Source organism: Triturus cristatus, chromosome 1_2 (genome assembly GCF_964204655.1).
Source record: "Triturus cristatus chromosome 1_2, aTriCri1.1, whole genome shotgun sequence".
Classification (NCBI taxonomy): Eukaryota; Metazoa; Chordata; class Amphibia; order Caudata; family Salamandridae; genus Triturus; species Triturus cristatus.
Window position 1 is genome coordinate 873,360,834 of NC_140580.1, and position 17,818 is coordinate 873,378,651.

At 41.7% G+C, this 17,818-nt stretch overlaps 1 protein-coding gene across 7 annotated transcripts in view; it reads right to left on the bottom strand.

The window, feature by feature from the left end:
• PLCH2 (phospholipase C eta 2) overlaps positions 1–17,818 on the bottom strand; it is a 1,499,317-nt gene that overhangs the window by 50,144 nt on the left and 1,431,355 nt on the right. For all 7 annotated transcript variants that reach the window (XM_085609277.1, XM_085609254.1, XM_085609273.1 and 4 more), the window contains 2 exons: positions 16,146–16,270; positions 5,176–5,260 (listed from right to left, as the gene is read on the bottom strand). In XM_085609277.1, coding sequence (XP_085465403.1) covers positions 5,176–5,260; positions 16,146–16,270 — 210 coding nt within the window. The remainder of the gene's footprint in view (positions 1–5,175; positions 5,261–16,145; positions 16,271–17,818) is intronic.

The following is a 17,818-nucleotide window of genomic DNA, read 5'->3' on the forward strand; positions in this document are numbered from 1 at the left end:
TCCCTCAACAATTTTAAATGGTTCCGGCGGAGGCATTAACCCTGCTAAATCAGGGAGAGATTACAATCAGTTCTTAACCCCAGACTTTTCACTACTTCTGCAGAGGCAGGTGGGGTGTCCTTGTCGGGGGGCAATTAAGAGTCAAACCAATGGTTAGATTATCCATTTACAACCAGAACGTCTGTGTTTTTTGGCATTCGGTTTCAGCCAATTACACCGCATCCCTTTCCCAGAGAGATCTCATAGCATCTCGGAAGTGGGCACTAGATGCTGGCCTGCCATCCCGATGTGTGCATAGTTGTTTGCCATAAGCGTACATATAGCGATTGACATTTCTGGTAAGGAGTACCTTATCGAGCAAACTCACATACACATTAAAAATGTGAAGGGACAGGGCGGAGCTATCTGGTACCCTGCATTTCAAGGGGCTACAGAGATGGCAAAGGCAGGGGGAGTCCCACTGCCTGGATGCAACTAGCCATGCAAGACGAAATCCATGTCCATTATCGCTCCCACTTTTAAGCACTTGAGAAGGCTATCATGATCTACATTGTAAAACGCAAATGATAAATCTAACTCCTGTGAATGCAGGGATTGGGGCATGCAATGTAGAGCAGACCTTCATTAGGGGTAGCTGTGATTTTTAAACAAATATCTCCCATTTTGGAACAGATGAGGGGAGCAGGGTGTGTTTCTCTGAACCACCTACTGCTCCCCGCAAGGCTGCCTAAATGATCCCCGAACTGGAAGGTGTTCCCAGCTTCCTCTTTGCGAATACGCTACCACACCAGCTCAGGTGATAGAAACTGTTCAATTGTTTACAAGCACAAATGCAGTCACAAACCATTGATGCATTCCTTTCTGGATCGAAAATAGGAGGGGGGTGCCCTTTCACATTACCTATTTGCGATTTGGAAAATACTGGAAAAGCTCTTCTACAAGAAGGAGAGAATTTTCAAATTCATAAAAGGGGTTCGTACATTCTAAGGGGTCCATTGGGGGTTGCAAGCCACGTGATTCAGGGTGTGTCACTGCAAAAGAGCTTTGTTCATGGGCTCCAGATTGTTCTGAATGGATGCAGCTGAAATCAAAGCTCCTTGCCAATGGAAAGGATGTGGTGGATGGGGTTGAGGGTGACCCGTCTATGCAGCAACATTCTTACTTTAACTTTAGGACTGCTTATCTTCCGCAGATAGATCTTCCAGCCCCCACCGGAGATAGGGAGCGAAATACCACTTTCCACTGTTTGCTATCTGTTGGCCAAAGAAGACTTTAATGAGAACATAAAAAGGATTGCACCTCTTCCCCGATATCTCTAAGAAAAGAGGGTGATCAACAGCGCTGGAGACAAGAGGCCAGAAAGGATCAGTATGCAGAATCACACATACAGAAATCAGACAGACAATGATGAAGACTGAATCTGAATGAGGCGGATGCATAGGGTGAGGTCCCTCGAAGCTCTCCTGCAATTGTAGGATGTCATGGCTCTCCTTTAACCCAATATCTTATTTATGGAAGGGAGAACTGTGCTGATATTTGTCCTGAGCATATTTGTTTCTACAAGTTTGAAAACGACCCTATTTTTAGGAGATTTTTTGGGGGGAGGGAAATTGTCGTACAACCATGCAATTATTCATGGCACAAGAGAAGCTATCAAGGGCCGAGTTCACAGGTCTAACAAGTTTGATGAGGATCTTCCTTTGGATAGTTCTTTTTCTCAGGTTGCTGGCTGCTCCTCCCATTCCCCTAGTGGTTTGCCAGCATTCATGAATCTACCCTCCTGGGAGAGTCTCCACAACTCATTCCAGTCCTGACTCCAATAGCCATCTCGCTATTCTATTTCTACACATCTGGTGTGCAGCCAGTCAACACAAACTGACCTACTCAGTACATACTGTACTGCAAATCCTCCTCACAGGCAAAACCAGCATCAGCGCCACACCAATCAACGTGATGCCTTGCAGAATACCGCTCCACATGTGTTCATCCTCATTGACTATGAGAGCACACCGGCTGCACATGCAGATCATTTCAAAACGCTGCTCCCACTGTGTAACCTGTCACACACTAAACACCGCAAGCACGAGCGCTCGGTCAGGTAAGGAACTCAATAAGAAGAGAGGAAATTTAGATTGTCCTGCAGATGACGGGAATTGTGGAAAACAGCAAAAGAGAATGGCTGCAAGAAAAGGAACCATTGGAGAATTCTGGGACAGCAATGTGTGTGAGCTGTCAATCATGTCAATGATGCATGACAGGTGCAGAATTTGTATCTGCTTGTCTTTAGATAGTACGACAGGGACTTGATAGTCCTCTTGATGGCCAGGCATTCATTCTCCAAAGCAGATTAGTGGAGTCCATTAAGTAGAAGATTCTAACTAATACAGAAGACATGGTGATGGCCATTCAGCAGATCATTAAACAGCAGAGCTCTTAACCCAAATCCAGAACATCGATTTTGTGAAAAAAAGGAGCAGATCTGTCTATGAAGATTAGCACAGTGATTTGGATCATGACATATTTCAATCTTTTTAATGCTGAGGCGGCATAGACCTTTGTCCAGTTCACCTGACTGGGTAAATCCTTCCTATGGGCATCCATTAGCAGGGCTTCCAGGTCATAGGAATGTACTATGAAACACAAATACTTACCACAAATCCTATCTCTTCTTAGTTGGTCGATGTATCCTTTTCTACTTTATGCAACTGGTGGTTTATCAATCCACTGCCGAGTAAGTAGCCAAGATATCTTACACAGGGTGCTGCAGTAATACATTTTTAAGGGTTGGTAGTTGGTTCTGATTCACACAGAATTTGGAGACCCTGTTGTATGCATTTTTTCCCAATCAGCACTATAGAAGATGATGATGTAAATATGTCAAGGCTTACTTGCAATATTTTTACAATATTTTGGCGAAAGGCTATACGTCAGGGACTGAAATTTTGCTGAGTCAATGTGATTTCTGACGGGAAAGATCATAAAATGGAACAGAGTTTGTGAGGTGTTTGGAAGTCTGTTTTGTAGTGGTCAGATACCCTTAAGGGGCCTGTCAGTATCCTCTAATCAAGTTTTGGATATTCATGTACCCCACCTTTCCCAGTTGTTCGATGAGTTCATCAACTCTAGGCAACGTGTAAGAGTTGAAATGAGGTATACAATTCACTTCTTGGAAGTCCATGCAAAATCTGATCAAACCCCTCAGGGTTGGGTATCATCACCACTGATGAACACCAGTTGCTATTGGAAGTCTCAATGAGATCTAGCAAAGACATTGTTTTAACCTCTAGTTGAACTGTCACTGTTCTTTCTTCTTGTGTATGTTGTGGTGTTAGCTGTGTTTTGGCTACTGGAGCTATTTGCATGCGGAGCTCAATCGATAATGGAATTGTTGGTAGTGGTGAAAAGAGTCCTCGGCAAAGCAAACAATAGGTGAAGGTGTTGGCCTGTTCTGTAGTGATGTGGATCTGCTCAGAAGGTCTAGCAAGCTTTCCTCTTCACTGTATTTAAAGATTCAGGGATTTATGACTAGGGCTAATCAAGCTTACGTGGCTTAAATCTGTTGTATTTACTATTTTTTAGTACATTGATATGATCGACTTGAGTTATATTTCACTGTTCTGGTTTGAGGATACACCACCACACCTTTCCTATGACATCCAGGATTTTATTTGGTCAGTGGCCTTTGGCTAACATATTGCTTTCTGATGTGTGCAGAAGAGCAAGTACACAATCTCCAGACTGAAAGGTGTGCAGTTTAGTACCTCTGTTGTTTTGGGGCTTTTACGTCTTTTTTAGCATATTGTATTCAGCGTTCTGCATCTTCCTGGAATATCTATAAATGATTCAGCAGCTGCAGGACATTTTCAAATAGGAATTTTTCTTCCAGTGCAGTTTGCTCTGTTAAGCACAATGTTCAGCGGACTTTCAGGTTGCCTTTCAAATAGCAATTTAAAGGGCTGAAATGTATAAAAAAAGATTGAGACGACACTACTGCGCTAAAAGGGTGAGCATGTATGTTAAATATTCTCTTTTCTCCTCAGCTTTTCTTGGCATCTGTTTGTAGTTTGAGTGAATCGTTCTACCAGACTGAGAGTTCGGGGACTGTAGATACCTGTTTCTAAATGCTTAATTTGTTAGACTCTTTAGAGTTGTTTCATGAGGGGCGACATGAAGGTGGTACCTTGGTCCACTACTATCATTCTTGGTAGGATAGCTGAGGGGAAAACAGAGATGTGGATGTCACACATACTCTAAGTGCTGATTCCCGCTATAGGATGACGTCTAAGCTACAATTACCATGTTATATGTATGCCCCATTCCCAATGGTTCTAGGAGTCCCAATATGTCCCTACTAATACCATGAAATTGTGCCTTGATTCTAGACATGGGCTGAAGGGTTGCCTTGGTCGCTGTCCCCTATTTCTCAATTGATAAGTCACTCAATGTTGATAGTATACATTTTTTTACATTAAACAAGGCCGGACTGGCTGTACCAGGCAGAGGGTGTTTCCCCGGGAGGCTGGAAGTGTGGGGGGCTGGTTTTGTTACTGGGGGCCATTTTTGTAGCAGGGCCACAGTTTTGAAAGCACACCTGCAGAGTAGCTTGTATATCCAGTCGTTTTTAGGCAACAATAAAAGTGTCAAGATAACTCTGGTGATTAATGTACCTGCTGGTGAAAGATTGGCGTTTTGTCTTGTGGCAGTTTTGACTAATCTAAGGTAGCGCAGATGGTTAATATGCCCACTGCAAAAGATGTATACCATGCAGATCACAGAACAATATTTTACGTGCATAGATCAGTGGGGCAGGGCGAGTGGGGTGTTATAAGTCGACAGACGACGGGATAGGTCAAATTAAATAAAAAATAAATAAAACCACAGGTAAGTGGTTTTATTTATTTAATTTTACCTATTCCGTCATCTATCGATTTACCCCCCACCCCACCGCTCTTACCTGTGCGGGCCGCGCCTGCCCTTAACGACCTTCAATAACAAATTAAGATACCTAGGCAACATTAACAAACCTTATCCCATTACTGATGTTAAGTATAGATGAATGCACTTCCTAGGCAGTAGATAGAATTGACTTCATCACTGAAGCACACACCTACACTATAAGCAAAGAAAAAGTTACGTTATTCACTTGAAGTCTGCCACCACCAATTGTTTTCTTACCATTATCATCAACGACTCTTGTTTGCTCTTTTAAGCAGTCTGCAGGTAATCCAATGATCTCCACTTCTACAAACGGATCAATAATCTAAAAAAGGAAGGTCAAGTAAGAGGAAGGCGTGAGTAATTTACACCCTGCCAGTCAGTGTGGTAATATTTTCTTTAACTGAATATAATAATTAAAGGGCAATCGTGATACATTGCATTCTGAATAAAGCACAATTTATCTCGGATATCATATTAAGATTTAAAAAAGGAGTCAAGAGAATGCAAAAAGAAACAATGACTGTCACCCAGGTCCCTAAAGACATGTGGCACACCTGGCATCCGTCAAATTTGGGGTTTGAGTTCCAGAAAAAGATTTTTGAGGATTCCCAGCCACCAACAATGAACCCGAAAAGCAGGTAATCAAATCCAACCAACAGAATCTAAATTGGTAATGAGCAGTCACCTGAGGTACCACATGGTTCTACTATGTACAGGGGCTGAGATTTACTACAAAATCAAGCAACACAGGCAGCAAGTAAAGCACTGGCGTGCTTTTGGTTGCCATGCACCTTACATGATCGTGCAAGGGTGTATGTGTTGAAAACAGCATAGTTTTTCAGCAGGAAGGGGTCCATTCCAGTCGAATACTATGCTTTAAGGCATTTTCCATCTAAGCGTGCTGTAAAATGCAGCACACATGCAAAGAGGAATAACAATGAGAAATGAAAATATTTCTTCTCGCAGTGCATGCCTCAGGGACGCACAAGAGTTTGTCGCAAATCCCAGCCTGCAATGCTTCTTTACATAGGGATTTGCGTTAAAACCCGTGGGTGCACCTAGGGAATGCCCCCTTGACTTAAAGTAACACAAAGCAGAGCATTGCACTGTGTTGTATTACCCTGGGTTACCATCCAACACAAATCGTGATTTGTGCTGAATGGTAAATACTGACCCAAAACTGTGCTTCGGGTCTGCGTTAACAGAAACCTGATGCAAAGTCTTGGCAACTCTGACCCAAACCCTATACCAGAGTGCTTTTCAGGCAATAAAATACAAGTAACACCATTGCCAGACATTGAAATCCTCAGAGAAGAGTGTACCAAGGGAGGTACCTCCTGGCATATAAAATTCATGTTCCATAGGGAGACAGAATTATTCTAAGTATGGGAGATCCATCTGCATAAATGCAGGGGCTCATGAGACAAAGCCTCAGGCCTTTAACAAGAATCACAGCCTTGGTTGGTGTAGCACCCCATTCAATTTACAGCACAATCTGTGATGGCCTTCTTGGGCTGTGGCTAAACGACACACCACGGGTGCAGGATACTGGTAACAACACTGTGCCCACATTATTTTGGGGTAGAGTCATTATCCCAGTGTGCAGCACCTGACTCAATTGTAAAGTAACTTCTCATCTTGACCACTCGGACCGTTCACTTGCTCGGTTTGCCCTCCCGGCTCTTTTCTCCATGAAGAGTGTCCCTTCCTGCACATTAACAATCATTAAATAATGACGATTTGCTACTTCTATGTGTGCTGCATTCTGCAGCACACACAGAATTAACAAATCACCATTAGTGAATGTTTATGTGCAGGAATGGACACCCTCCTTCACGAAAACAATCATTCCCTGCGAGCAGGCACCCTTGCACTATGGTACAAGGGTGCCTGGGTTGGTGCTAGGCAGCTAAATTTAACACCAGCACTAGGGAAAACACAGGGGTGTGCGGTATTCTTGTGAATACGGCGTATCCCTGCATTTTGACAATATGCGCGGAGGTGCTAAATTTGAGGCAGCTCCGCGCTCCGACATTTTCTCGTAAATATGCTCCTTTTTTCCTATTGTTCCGTCCCAAATTCTATTTATTCTTTATAACTACCCACCTTGCTAATGTTCGCTCCACTGGGTTTCTACCGGTCGAGACACCTTTAATGAGAAACAACAGCTAATATCTCCCTATTGGCTGTCTTTCTTTTCTTTGTGACCATAAACCATAAATTAATAAATGCTGACCTCAGGCAGCGGGAGACCGGACACATATAAAAACTTAATTGGAAAACATCAAAAGTGTATTATTCCCCCCACCGTACACCTCCACCCTCATCTCCTCATCTAATGTCTGAGTGTGAACGGCAACCGAGGCCACTGGCGCTCTTTTGCCTAGGGCCATCAAACTCTATTTTGGGTCCTGCCTCAACAAGGCGAAGGGCTTTTTTGTTTCACAACACTTTGCAGGTCAATTACAGAGCGTCCTGTTTTTATCAAGAACCATATTACAATGCCTCATCGAGTGCCATTATGCCAGTGCCAGTGCCATTTCTGCTGCCGTACAACAAGATTTGAGCTGTTTCAGATGATATTAAACCCTTCATCAGGACTGTGAGATTGCAGCCCCTTTCCATGCAACCTCACCTCAACAAGCCTAGTTTTCAAAACGAATTGAAGTGCTTTTTTTAACCTATATTATATTGCAATGCTTTCTGGGTTACAGGTTTTGATTCCAAATGTTTGAGTATTTCCATGGTAGAATTTAATAAAGGAGGATAGGGTTTTGCAGGGGCTTAATTTGTAAAACGTGTACGGTTTTGTAAAAATCATCCCTCATTTACAACACTGAAACTAGTAATATGAGGTTATAACCACCCAGGGCAATGCTGTAACTAAGCAGTCATGGGCTGGGCATGTCTCTCACCAGTTTGCATTTTCCAGTCAACTCTGGGTATGTTTCTTGTTTTCCAGTAATGTTTTCTGCCTCTCATAACTGATTGTTGGCTCCCTGCTTCATCCAATTCTCACAGCCCTGATGAAGATCCGTTAGTCCTAAAGGGTGGAAATGTCATCGACGAACGGGCAATTGGAAACCCTTTGGAATTATCCCGCCCACTGTCCTTTCATTCATAAATGCATTACGGAAAACTTACGAACTACTATTGTTCCATTGACCCTGTTTTTTAACATACACACTGTACCGCTTTTTAGCGTTTAACTGTGTAATGACTTGAGCACTGAGCACTTTATGAAGCAGCTAACTCTTTGTGCCAGCTTTTGTTTGTCTTGTTGTGCTTTTCTTCATTAATGATATGTTTGTAAGTCATGATCTTTCATTGATGCTTAAAAGACATTTTTCCACCTGGAAACCCTGTTTCGTTTATATGTTATCTGACCGCTTGTTTCAAGTGTTCCTTAGTTCGGATAGTCCCTGCTCATGTTAATCATCTCCTCTGGAAGAGTGTAGGCGTAATTGATCTGAGGTTCTTTTTTACTAGGGTGTAGTTTCTTTGCATGTACCTCGATACAAACGTAATCCCCTGTGCGAGATTGGACATACAATGCTGGCTGGCTGACTAGGAATGCCAGTCAGCCTCTTGGTAGGACCCAGAAGGGGTGCATGTATCTTCACCCTTATCTTAGATGTTCACTGCCTGCCCATGCAGCTCAGGACACGGCATGTGTGCTTGGGAGAGGACTCCAGTCAGTGAGAAATGGTGTCACTCACCAATCATGTTCTTGTCCTTGGTTTTATTCTGCAGTATGGCAATCTGAGATAACCAGTGACATAGGGTGGTAATACCAGAGCTGGTGTCACTTACTGTGACCAGTATCACCCCCCAGTTACTGGCCATACAAGGTTTTGGCGGGATTGGGTGGGTCCTAGAATCACTGGGCTCAATGCCCCATGCAATTCCAGAATACCAGCCCTTCTCTGCACAGATTTTCTAAAATGTGAGCAGAAAAGCATTTGGTTTTACTTAGTGCATTGTTGGTTTGTTTACTGAGGAACAGCCCTGACCTGGCATCTCACCAGGCGTTAGGTGTGGGAGGGAAAGGAGAGGGGTATCCAATGGGGACTGGGGTAACTCCCTTACCTTTAGGGGAATGACCGAGGGTGCTTCATGGGCTGTGCCCTTGCTCACGATTCTAGCACCATTCTTAGCTTGTGCCCTGAAGAGGGTAGATGACAGAGCCTTCTGCACATGTGCAGTGTTCTCTAAGGACCTCCTCAGCTCCCAGGATCTGTCAATCTTAGTCCTTATGGCAGGGAACAGGGCCATGGCAGGCCACCTCCATTCACTCCACCACCTTCATAGGTTGTACCTGGTGTGCAACCCCTATTTGTTGTGTTTCGGTGCCAGATGCTGTGGATGCCCATGCAGCACCTGGGTTGATGTCACTGGCTTTTGTGAACGGCAGACGCTTGGAGTACCCTCCCAGGATGCAAAAATTCAGAACTCACTGGCGTCAGGTTCAGATTGACTTCACTTGAAACTGGCAATACTTGGCTGGGAGACTGATGCTTCTCCACACAGGCTTCATCCCAAAACAGCCACGTTGACACAACTGTCAGAGTTGTGTATTTTTACAGGCCTGCAGTGACGGTGATTGTTAATGTTTCGCGCTTAGCAGCTATCACCGTTTTCCATAGATTGCCTTTGGGTCGCCCAGTTAAACCTGTGATCTCCAGCACTGCGTTCATGGCCATGTGGCCCCTGCCCGTTTTGCAGGATACGCAAGTGGACGTGTGGGCGCCTTTGGGTGCCTCATTGACAGTCCGTCTCCCTCCTGGGCGTCACACCCACCATCAGGCTTGAACGACTCTCAGCAAAAGCTTCGATTACGTCATATTTTAAAGGTGTTGATGTTAAATACTTTAAACATGATCTTGCTAGCCGGTGACAGATATCTGCCAAAGATGCTGACCAACCTCAGACATATTTCTTTCTCTCTGTGTGCTAAAGCCGTCAACGTATTAAATTAAGGGCTCCCTACCAACTGCAATGTTAAGTTAACAAAAAGCAGGGAAAAGCCTTCACTGTAACCTGCAGTGCAAACTATAAATTTCTTTAATATTAATTATATACCATGTACCTAACCTTAAACATTTCTATCAAAGATTCAAAGCAAAAGCCCCAGCCCCAGCTGTGTATGCATGTGACCCACCTTTTTGACTGCATTATATTGAATTTTCGCTTATAAGTGTTCAAACTAAAATAAAGTGGGTGTTTCGTGTACACCTTCCAGCAGCATCATTTCCCCCAAACCACTGGTGTATGCATAAATGATTTCACATGTCTTTCAACCCCGATGCCATTGCATGACCTTGGCTGGAAAAAACAGGTCATTGTAGGTTATTTTACAATCTTTATCGACTTTTTGCAGGCAGCAGCATGACTACAGACAGTGCTGATAACAACTCAAAGCACCAGCTAATTAGACGAGAGAAGGATGAAGGCACACTCATTCAGGGGCACTGGAACCAGGAGCGCCAGAGGTCCCCCCCCAGAATAATCTTGCAGGAGTTTAAAGCACGAATAATAAATAAAGAGGCCTTTCATGTTGGTGTTACTTGTACGTTTGTGGAGCATTTAACAACAGCGGTCAAACGTCAGGCAATGTCTTCTGACAAAGTGCTGCCTCTTCTTTTTTTTAATATGGAGATTGGTGTTTACTTTCCCCTTCTCTTACTGCAAAGTGGGTGAATTTTGCAACAAAGTGAAAATTCTCCTGGGGTACAGAGCGCATAAAAGGAAAAGACAACAGTATTTATCAAATGTTTTCTAACACATGAACAAATTGAAATAGTTGTAAATCAATTTTACAAATATTTCAAAAAATATCAGCAGCAAGGAAAGAGCAAATGACTGCTGAAGACACATGCAGTCCAATATATATATATATATATATATATATATATATATATATATATATATATATATATATATATATATATATATATATATACCATCACGGAAGAAATCAAGACGCAATCTCTATTCAATCAATTGGAGAAATTACATAAAAAAGAGCTTGCCAAATGGTGGGAGGCTGAGTCCTTACAGAGATACATTGATGTCGCACGAGTACCTAGAGGCTTACGGATTTTTACTATACCGACTTACGAAGACCCCGACCCAGAAATGCTAGAAGAATGGTCAAACAATTCAAATGCATGTTCAACCATTATGCTTCGTATATTAGTAAAATACGCCTTAAAAGATCGTTGCAAACTACTGGCTGAGATCGAGGCGACCCTGGCTGAATTGGAGAAAATAACTACAAAGGAAGTTATTGATGAATTCATGAATAATCTGTCCAAGAAAATGGACAAATTAGAGGAGGAAATTACAGCTAAAAAACAGAGGAAATTTGTACGGGACTACAAAGACTATCAGTCAGGCCGTACTCTTACCTTCCACAAGAAATATGATCACCTCTTTGAAAAAAACAAGGAAGGGGGTGGTCTAATTCATCAAACTAAAACATCTGAAATAATTGAGATATCGGAAAGTGATATATCGGATGGAAGCCTATCGGACGCCTCAACCTCAGCAGCTCATCCCGACATTAATGTGGCTCAGAAGAAATCTACTAATTTTTTAGTCCAGTTTCATATGATGAACCAGGGACGGACAGACCAACCACATGTGCAGGGAGTTCAGAGAGGGAGAGGACGCGGAAGCAGAGGCAGAGGTATCGGAACAAACAGGCAAAGAAGAGGAGGAAAAACAGATGCCGCAACCCCCATGGGAATGATGACAAGGGGGAAGAAACAACAAATATGACTGTGGTCAACCTCTCCAAAAGAATATTAACAGAGGAAGAAACTAAACTACTTGCACTAGGTCTGTCCTTTTGTCCTACCTATAATTTGAATTTTGCGCAGACCAGAATAGATTTGTTTTATTTTGCGCGTAAATTGAAATTAAAAAAATGGTTTGATACGAAATATGTGACCAAGGATCTCACCACACAAAGGGTAACTATAAGCAATTTAAATGTTGATGATGTTGAGATTTTGAATATTTTAACTTCTCAACATGATCAAAAGACTGATGAGAGTATTGTGACTGCTGATCTGCAACAATATGATATTGATGGAAATGTGAATCCAGGGAGTGGTTTTAAACCTAAGTCAGTTTTTCTACCACAGATTGAGTGTGATGCCATCGATGTATTTGAAAGAGGGGTTCTAAGTGATCTTAAGAAATTGGGGTATAAAAAAACTGCTTTCAATCAGAAAAATCTGACTCATGACCAAATGTTAGCCATTGAAAATCTTAAAACCGACCCAATGATTGTTATAAGACAGTCCGATAAAGGGGGTAATGTTGTGGTTCTAGACAAACTTGCATATTTAAAAGAAGGCTATGGACAGTTGTCAGATAATAGATGTTACAGCATATCAGATAAGAACTCCATATCTGAATCCAACAAAGAATATGGGGATATGCTTGTGGAGTGGCGTGAAAGGGGCCTACTAGAATGGGAGGAGTACAATTATCTCAAATGTCCTCACCCCAAAATCCCTATTCTGTACCTACTTCCGAAGCTACATAAAGATTCACTGAACCCGCCAGGGAGACCAATTGTATCCTCAATTGGTTCATTACTAGAAAACACATCTCGCTTCATTGATCACTATTTAAGACCTTATGTGGTCAATCTACCATCGTATTTGCGGGATACGACACACTTCCTGACCATCATAGATGGCATCCACTGGGAAGAGAACTACACACTCGTAACTTTGGACGTGTGTAGCCTCTACACCAGTATCAAACATGAGTTTGGCTTACAAGCCATAAAACATTACCTAAAAACTCGATCAATATCATTATTGGGGCACTCAGAGATGATTCTGATTATGATCCAGTTTTGTCTAACCAACAACTATTTTTTGTTTGATGAGGTCGTCTATTGCCAGTCACAGGGCACAGCCATGGGCACCTGCTTCGCCCCCAGCTATGCCAATCTGGTCATGGGTTGGTGGGAGGAGCAGGTGGTGGCGCACATGGCAGAATTCGATCAATGTGTCCTGTGGCTACGCTTTATTGACGACATATTTTTTATTTGGAATGGAGATAGTGATTCTGCTAAAACCTTCATTGCCAAATTGAATGACAATTGCTACAATTTGGCCTTCTCTGGGCAAATAAGTACAACGGAAATTGAATTCTTAGACATACAAATTGAAATCAAAGACTGTGGGATGCATACGAAACTATTTCGTAAAAAAACTGCAGGAAATAGTATTTTGAGTGCGTTAAGTTCACACCCTAAGAAATTGATACAAGGTATTCCGTTTGGCGAATTACTACGTGCCAAACGTAATTGTAGCTCTGAGATAGGCTATGAAAAGGAAAAACAGACCATGATACAACGATTCAGAGAGAGGGGCTATGGCAAAAGAACCATCTCAGAAGCTTGTAAGAAAGTGGAGACACTAACACGGACCCAGCTATTACATCCTAACAAAGAAATCAAAGATTCGGATACCCTTAGGTTCATTACAACCTATTCTGGGCAAGCCAGGGATGTAAGAATGACACTCAAAAAACATTGGCATGTGTTGTTAACTGATCCCCACCTGAAAAAACATCTTAGTAATGGCCCTCAGATCACTTTTCAAAAAAATCGATCCTTAAGGGATGAATTGAGTCCCAATCTTGTGACTAGCAGGAATAGATCAACACAGAGTGGGAGAGTAGGCTTTCGATGCTGTAGAAACTGCAAGGCATGCAGTAACAGCGTCGACTGCACAACGTTGGATATTCTGAGCAGTAAAAACAAATTTGTGATAAGAAAATCTTTGACGTGCAACACGACCTATTGTGTATATGCATTAATTTGTCCCTGTAGCAAGGCCTATATAGGCAGCACTATCCACCGTGCAAAAAAACGAGTACTGGAGCATATCAGAGCTATCCGCCACAATAACAGACAATACCCGGTAGCTAGACACTTCTTTGATACACATATGCAGAACGAGAAATTTCTAAAAATGGTGGTCATTGATGCTGTCGGCGAGAATATCCGAGGGGGAAATAGATTACTAACTTTACGTAAATTGGGGTCTAGGTACATCATTGACCTTGAAACTATGGCCCCTTTGGGTTTGAATTCCAATGAAGAATTGTCTGTACACCTGCATAGGTAGAATATGAAGCTGTGTAACTGTTGAATCAATCAGATTTTAATTAGGTCTTTTTGTTTTCTTATCTTTCAGGTGTTTTGCACTTTCTTGGTGGCTGGCTTTCACAACTACTTTAGATCATGAAATCTTGGGGAGATAGAATATCCAAATCACAAATTATAAATTGTTGAAATCTTCTAGAGGATGATGACAAACTGATTTAAGTAACAATCGAAGTATAATATACTTAGGCCCACTCAGGCTGTTTTTTTATGTGGTCTTTATTTGTACCTCGTAGGAAGATTTATAATGATTATTCTTTCAAATGATGAGTGGCGATTAACACCCACTTGGGGTGCATTTAATAACAATTATTCTCTTATTTTGATGGACTTTCAAATGAATATTGTAATTATTTGGCGACCAATGCCCACTTGGGCTGGATTCTTTTATTCGTCCTTTCATTTTGACAAAATCTGTGTTAAAAATGAGATGTATTATCAACCATATTTAATCCACGATACAGGATATATTTGTGTGTTCGATTGTTAATCTTTTTCATCAATTTCCCTGCTGAACGTATGTTTGAGGCTCTGATTTAAATTGAGTTCAAATGTGGAATCATACATTATAAGATGGCCGCTGCTTTTCACAAGGTTAAGGGTATGTTTACCGTTTGTTTTTATGTTTTACACTGCATTTAAACAATGTGCAAAAAAACGCCTGTCACTCAGCGTGATCAAGGCGTAAGCTGAAACGCGTTGCTGTGCAGCCAGAAATAAACCTTTTTTGCTGCAACTACCCTTGTGTCCGTGATATTTCCAGAATCGGAAATAGTGGTGGAGTAAGAGATACAGGGTTTCCGATACCCTGAACGCGGACCGCTCGATTGACAGCCTTCAACCTGATCGGACTCTTGTGTTAGTATATATATATATATATATATATATATATATATATATATATATATATATATATATATATATATATATATATATATATATATATATATATATATATATATATATATATATATATATATATATATATATAGTGGTTTATGAGGCATATTGTTTTTTTAAAAGTCTGATGTGTGATGTAACCAAAGATTTTAAATGGATCAAAACAAATCAAGACACTTTACTTGTGTAATAAATAGGCACAGAAACCAAATTTCCATGACCTTCTGTTTGTGTGCCATATAGGTTTAACAGTAACACTGCATCTCTGATGCAAATGCAATGGCCATTTCAAGAGGACATTTCAATGAAAATGTGCTCTCTGTACACGGCAGTATCCTACCACTCCGGGCTTACTCATATATTTGGGACGATGTGCTTCAAAATGAAGCACTGCCAGGGCGCATACTACAACCGTACCATTCATCTGCTGCATGGACGTGGTTCATTTGCTCTACTTGTCATTGATGTAGCATTTTGATTTTTCATAAGCCATGTCATTTCAGTGATGTAAAATGCATGGCAGTACCACCACTCTGAAAATACTTGCCACGTCGCGGAATTCACTTGCAAAGATCAGTATTTAGATTGGCTAAATCACACAATGATAACAAGTCAAGAGGACTCTTTCTTATATACTACAAACTACAAAGGATGCTTTTCCCATCATATGTTTTTACATTATATAATATAGTTGGCCTGTAACTAGGCCCAGGCAAAATGTCCATTATACTGAAATATTCCCGTGTAATTTTGCAAATTTCACGCTATGCTTTTTATGCAAAATTCTCAAAATTCTCCAAATTCGTGCTGATGCACAAGGATAATTTAAGCCGCGCTTTCTCCAAAATCTTAGCATGGGAGCACAGCAACAATGCAATCGACCAGAACACGAGTGCCCATTACTCAAGGCCCTTGTATTTTTGTGCTATTTTGTTTTTGCATGCAATGTGTCCAAAATGGACGTGAGGATGAATTTTAGACTGGTTTTGCGTTTTGTGTAATCTCGTATAATTTTTGCAGAATTTCGTGTAGTTGTGCAAAACCAAATTATGTGCATTTGCCCCATCCCTACCTGTAATTAACAGCTTTGTTCACGCAGCCTCAGACCTACCTCTCCTCGGTCCCCCAGCATGGAATCCTTCGGCTTTGGGAGCTGCTGTCCACTGATAATCCTCAGGATCAGTTGCTTCTTCAGCTGACCTGGCAAAGGATCCTCGGAATTTGGATTAAAGGCACCTAGTAAGAAATAATGAATCAGACAGTTAGGAGAAATTACATTTGTATGGCTTCAGATGGCACAAATGTCTAATGCCCTAAATTGTTGACGGATTAAGAAATTATCAGTCTGTGTTTACTCATTCACTTGACATCTGGTGAGTGCAGAGAAATTTCCTGGATACGAAGGAAGGAGCAAGAAAGTGATTTAAAGAAATAAAATGCTGCAACTGCTATGAGGGTGGAGGGGGAACCATCATAACAAATGGAGGTAATGTGGACAGCTCTCTCTTATGTCTTGGATTAATGCATTCACGTTTCAAGAAATTACTCCTGGAAAGGAAGGACCCAGACAGTGGAATGCAGCAACACATTATTAAAGAAGAACCCAGAGTGCAAGGAATAAAGGACTGTTCCAAGTATAAGGACTCTCTTAGGGGCAAGTAACCTCTGAAGAGAAATGGGACTTCCTAGGTCAAAGATGATGACCTTGACTGCTCCCACGAGTCATGTAAGACTCGTCCCATCAAGGATAAAATGGCACAGTTGACGGACAAAAATGTTCTCCAATCAGGAATGCAATGCTCTTCTCTTAATACTATAAAAAACCTTCCCTTTGTGTCCAAGTACCAAACCAGCTCGGACAAAAGACTAGTCCAACCATTGACAAAGTGCGCTTGCCAAGAAACCAGGGGGAAAACTCTATTGAACCTGGATTATGCACCTATATATTTTGATTAAAAAAATGACCAGAGGCACAAAGATCCCCAACCGCGGGGCATGAAATCTTCTTCAACAGACAAATAACTTGTCAGCCTCAATACAAAAAATTGACCTCTCCACACATATAACATATGTTGCTTCCTTCAGCATTTAAGAAGCGCTCCTCTTGCAACTCTAGCACCTCTGCCCTCCCAGATGTCAGAACTTTCCCCGGTTAGGCAAACGAAGGGGAGTGTACCTATTAGCCCCAGCTCTAACTCCTGTCACATGACTTCCACCATCTCATGTATAAGCCTGTGAGCTCTCAGGTAAATGTATCCATCAGGGGGACACCACTGGCTGAGGTTTGAGTGCAGACACCGCCCGAGCAGGTAGACTCATTGACTGTTTCTCCTCTGGGATTCCCAATGCCCTAGTATCCATCTAATGTACTATCTTTAATGTAACTCCTCTGACAGCCCAAAAATCTGTCACCAGGTAGACACACACACACACGCAGCATACACACACACTCGCACATACACACCGATTCAATCTTTCTACACAGTTCCTCTCTCCTCCTCAATCGTGCCCCCCCTCTCTCTAACTCTCATTTTAAAGCCAGCTTACCAACTGTACAAAAAAGACTCCCTCATTAGGAAAGTGCTTTAGTGTCATACTAAAGGCTTAAGGTGCTATACCAATGTGGATAACATAATAGGTTTCTGAAGGTTGGGCATGCATGCTGGGTTTCTTTATGTATAATGCATAGAGCAGCCAATGCATAGATATTTACTTACTCAAGATTTTTTAAAGCTTTAAGAATAACATTATGAAAGATTTGTGTATCTGTGACTGTATATCTGT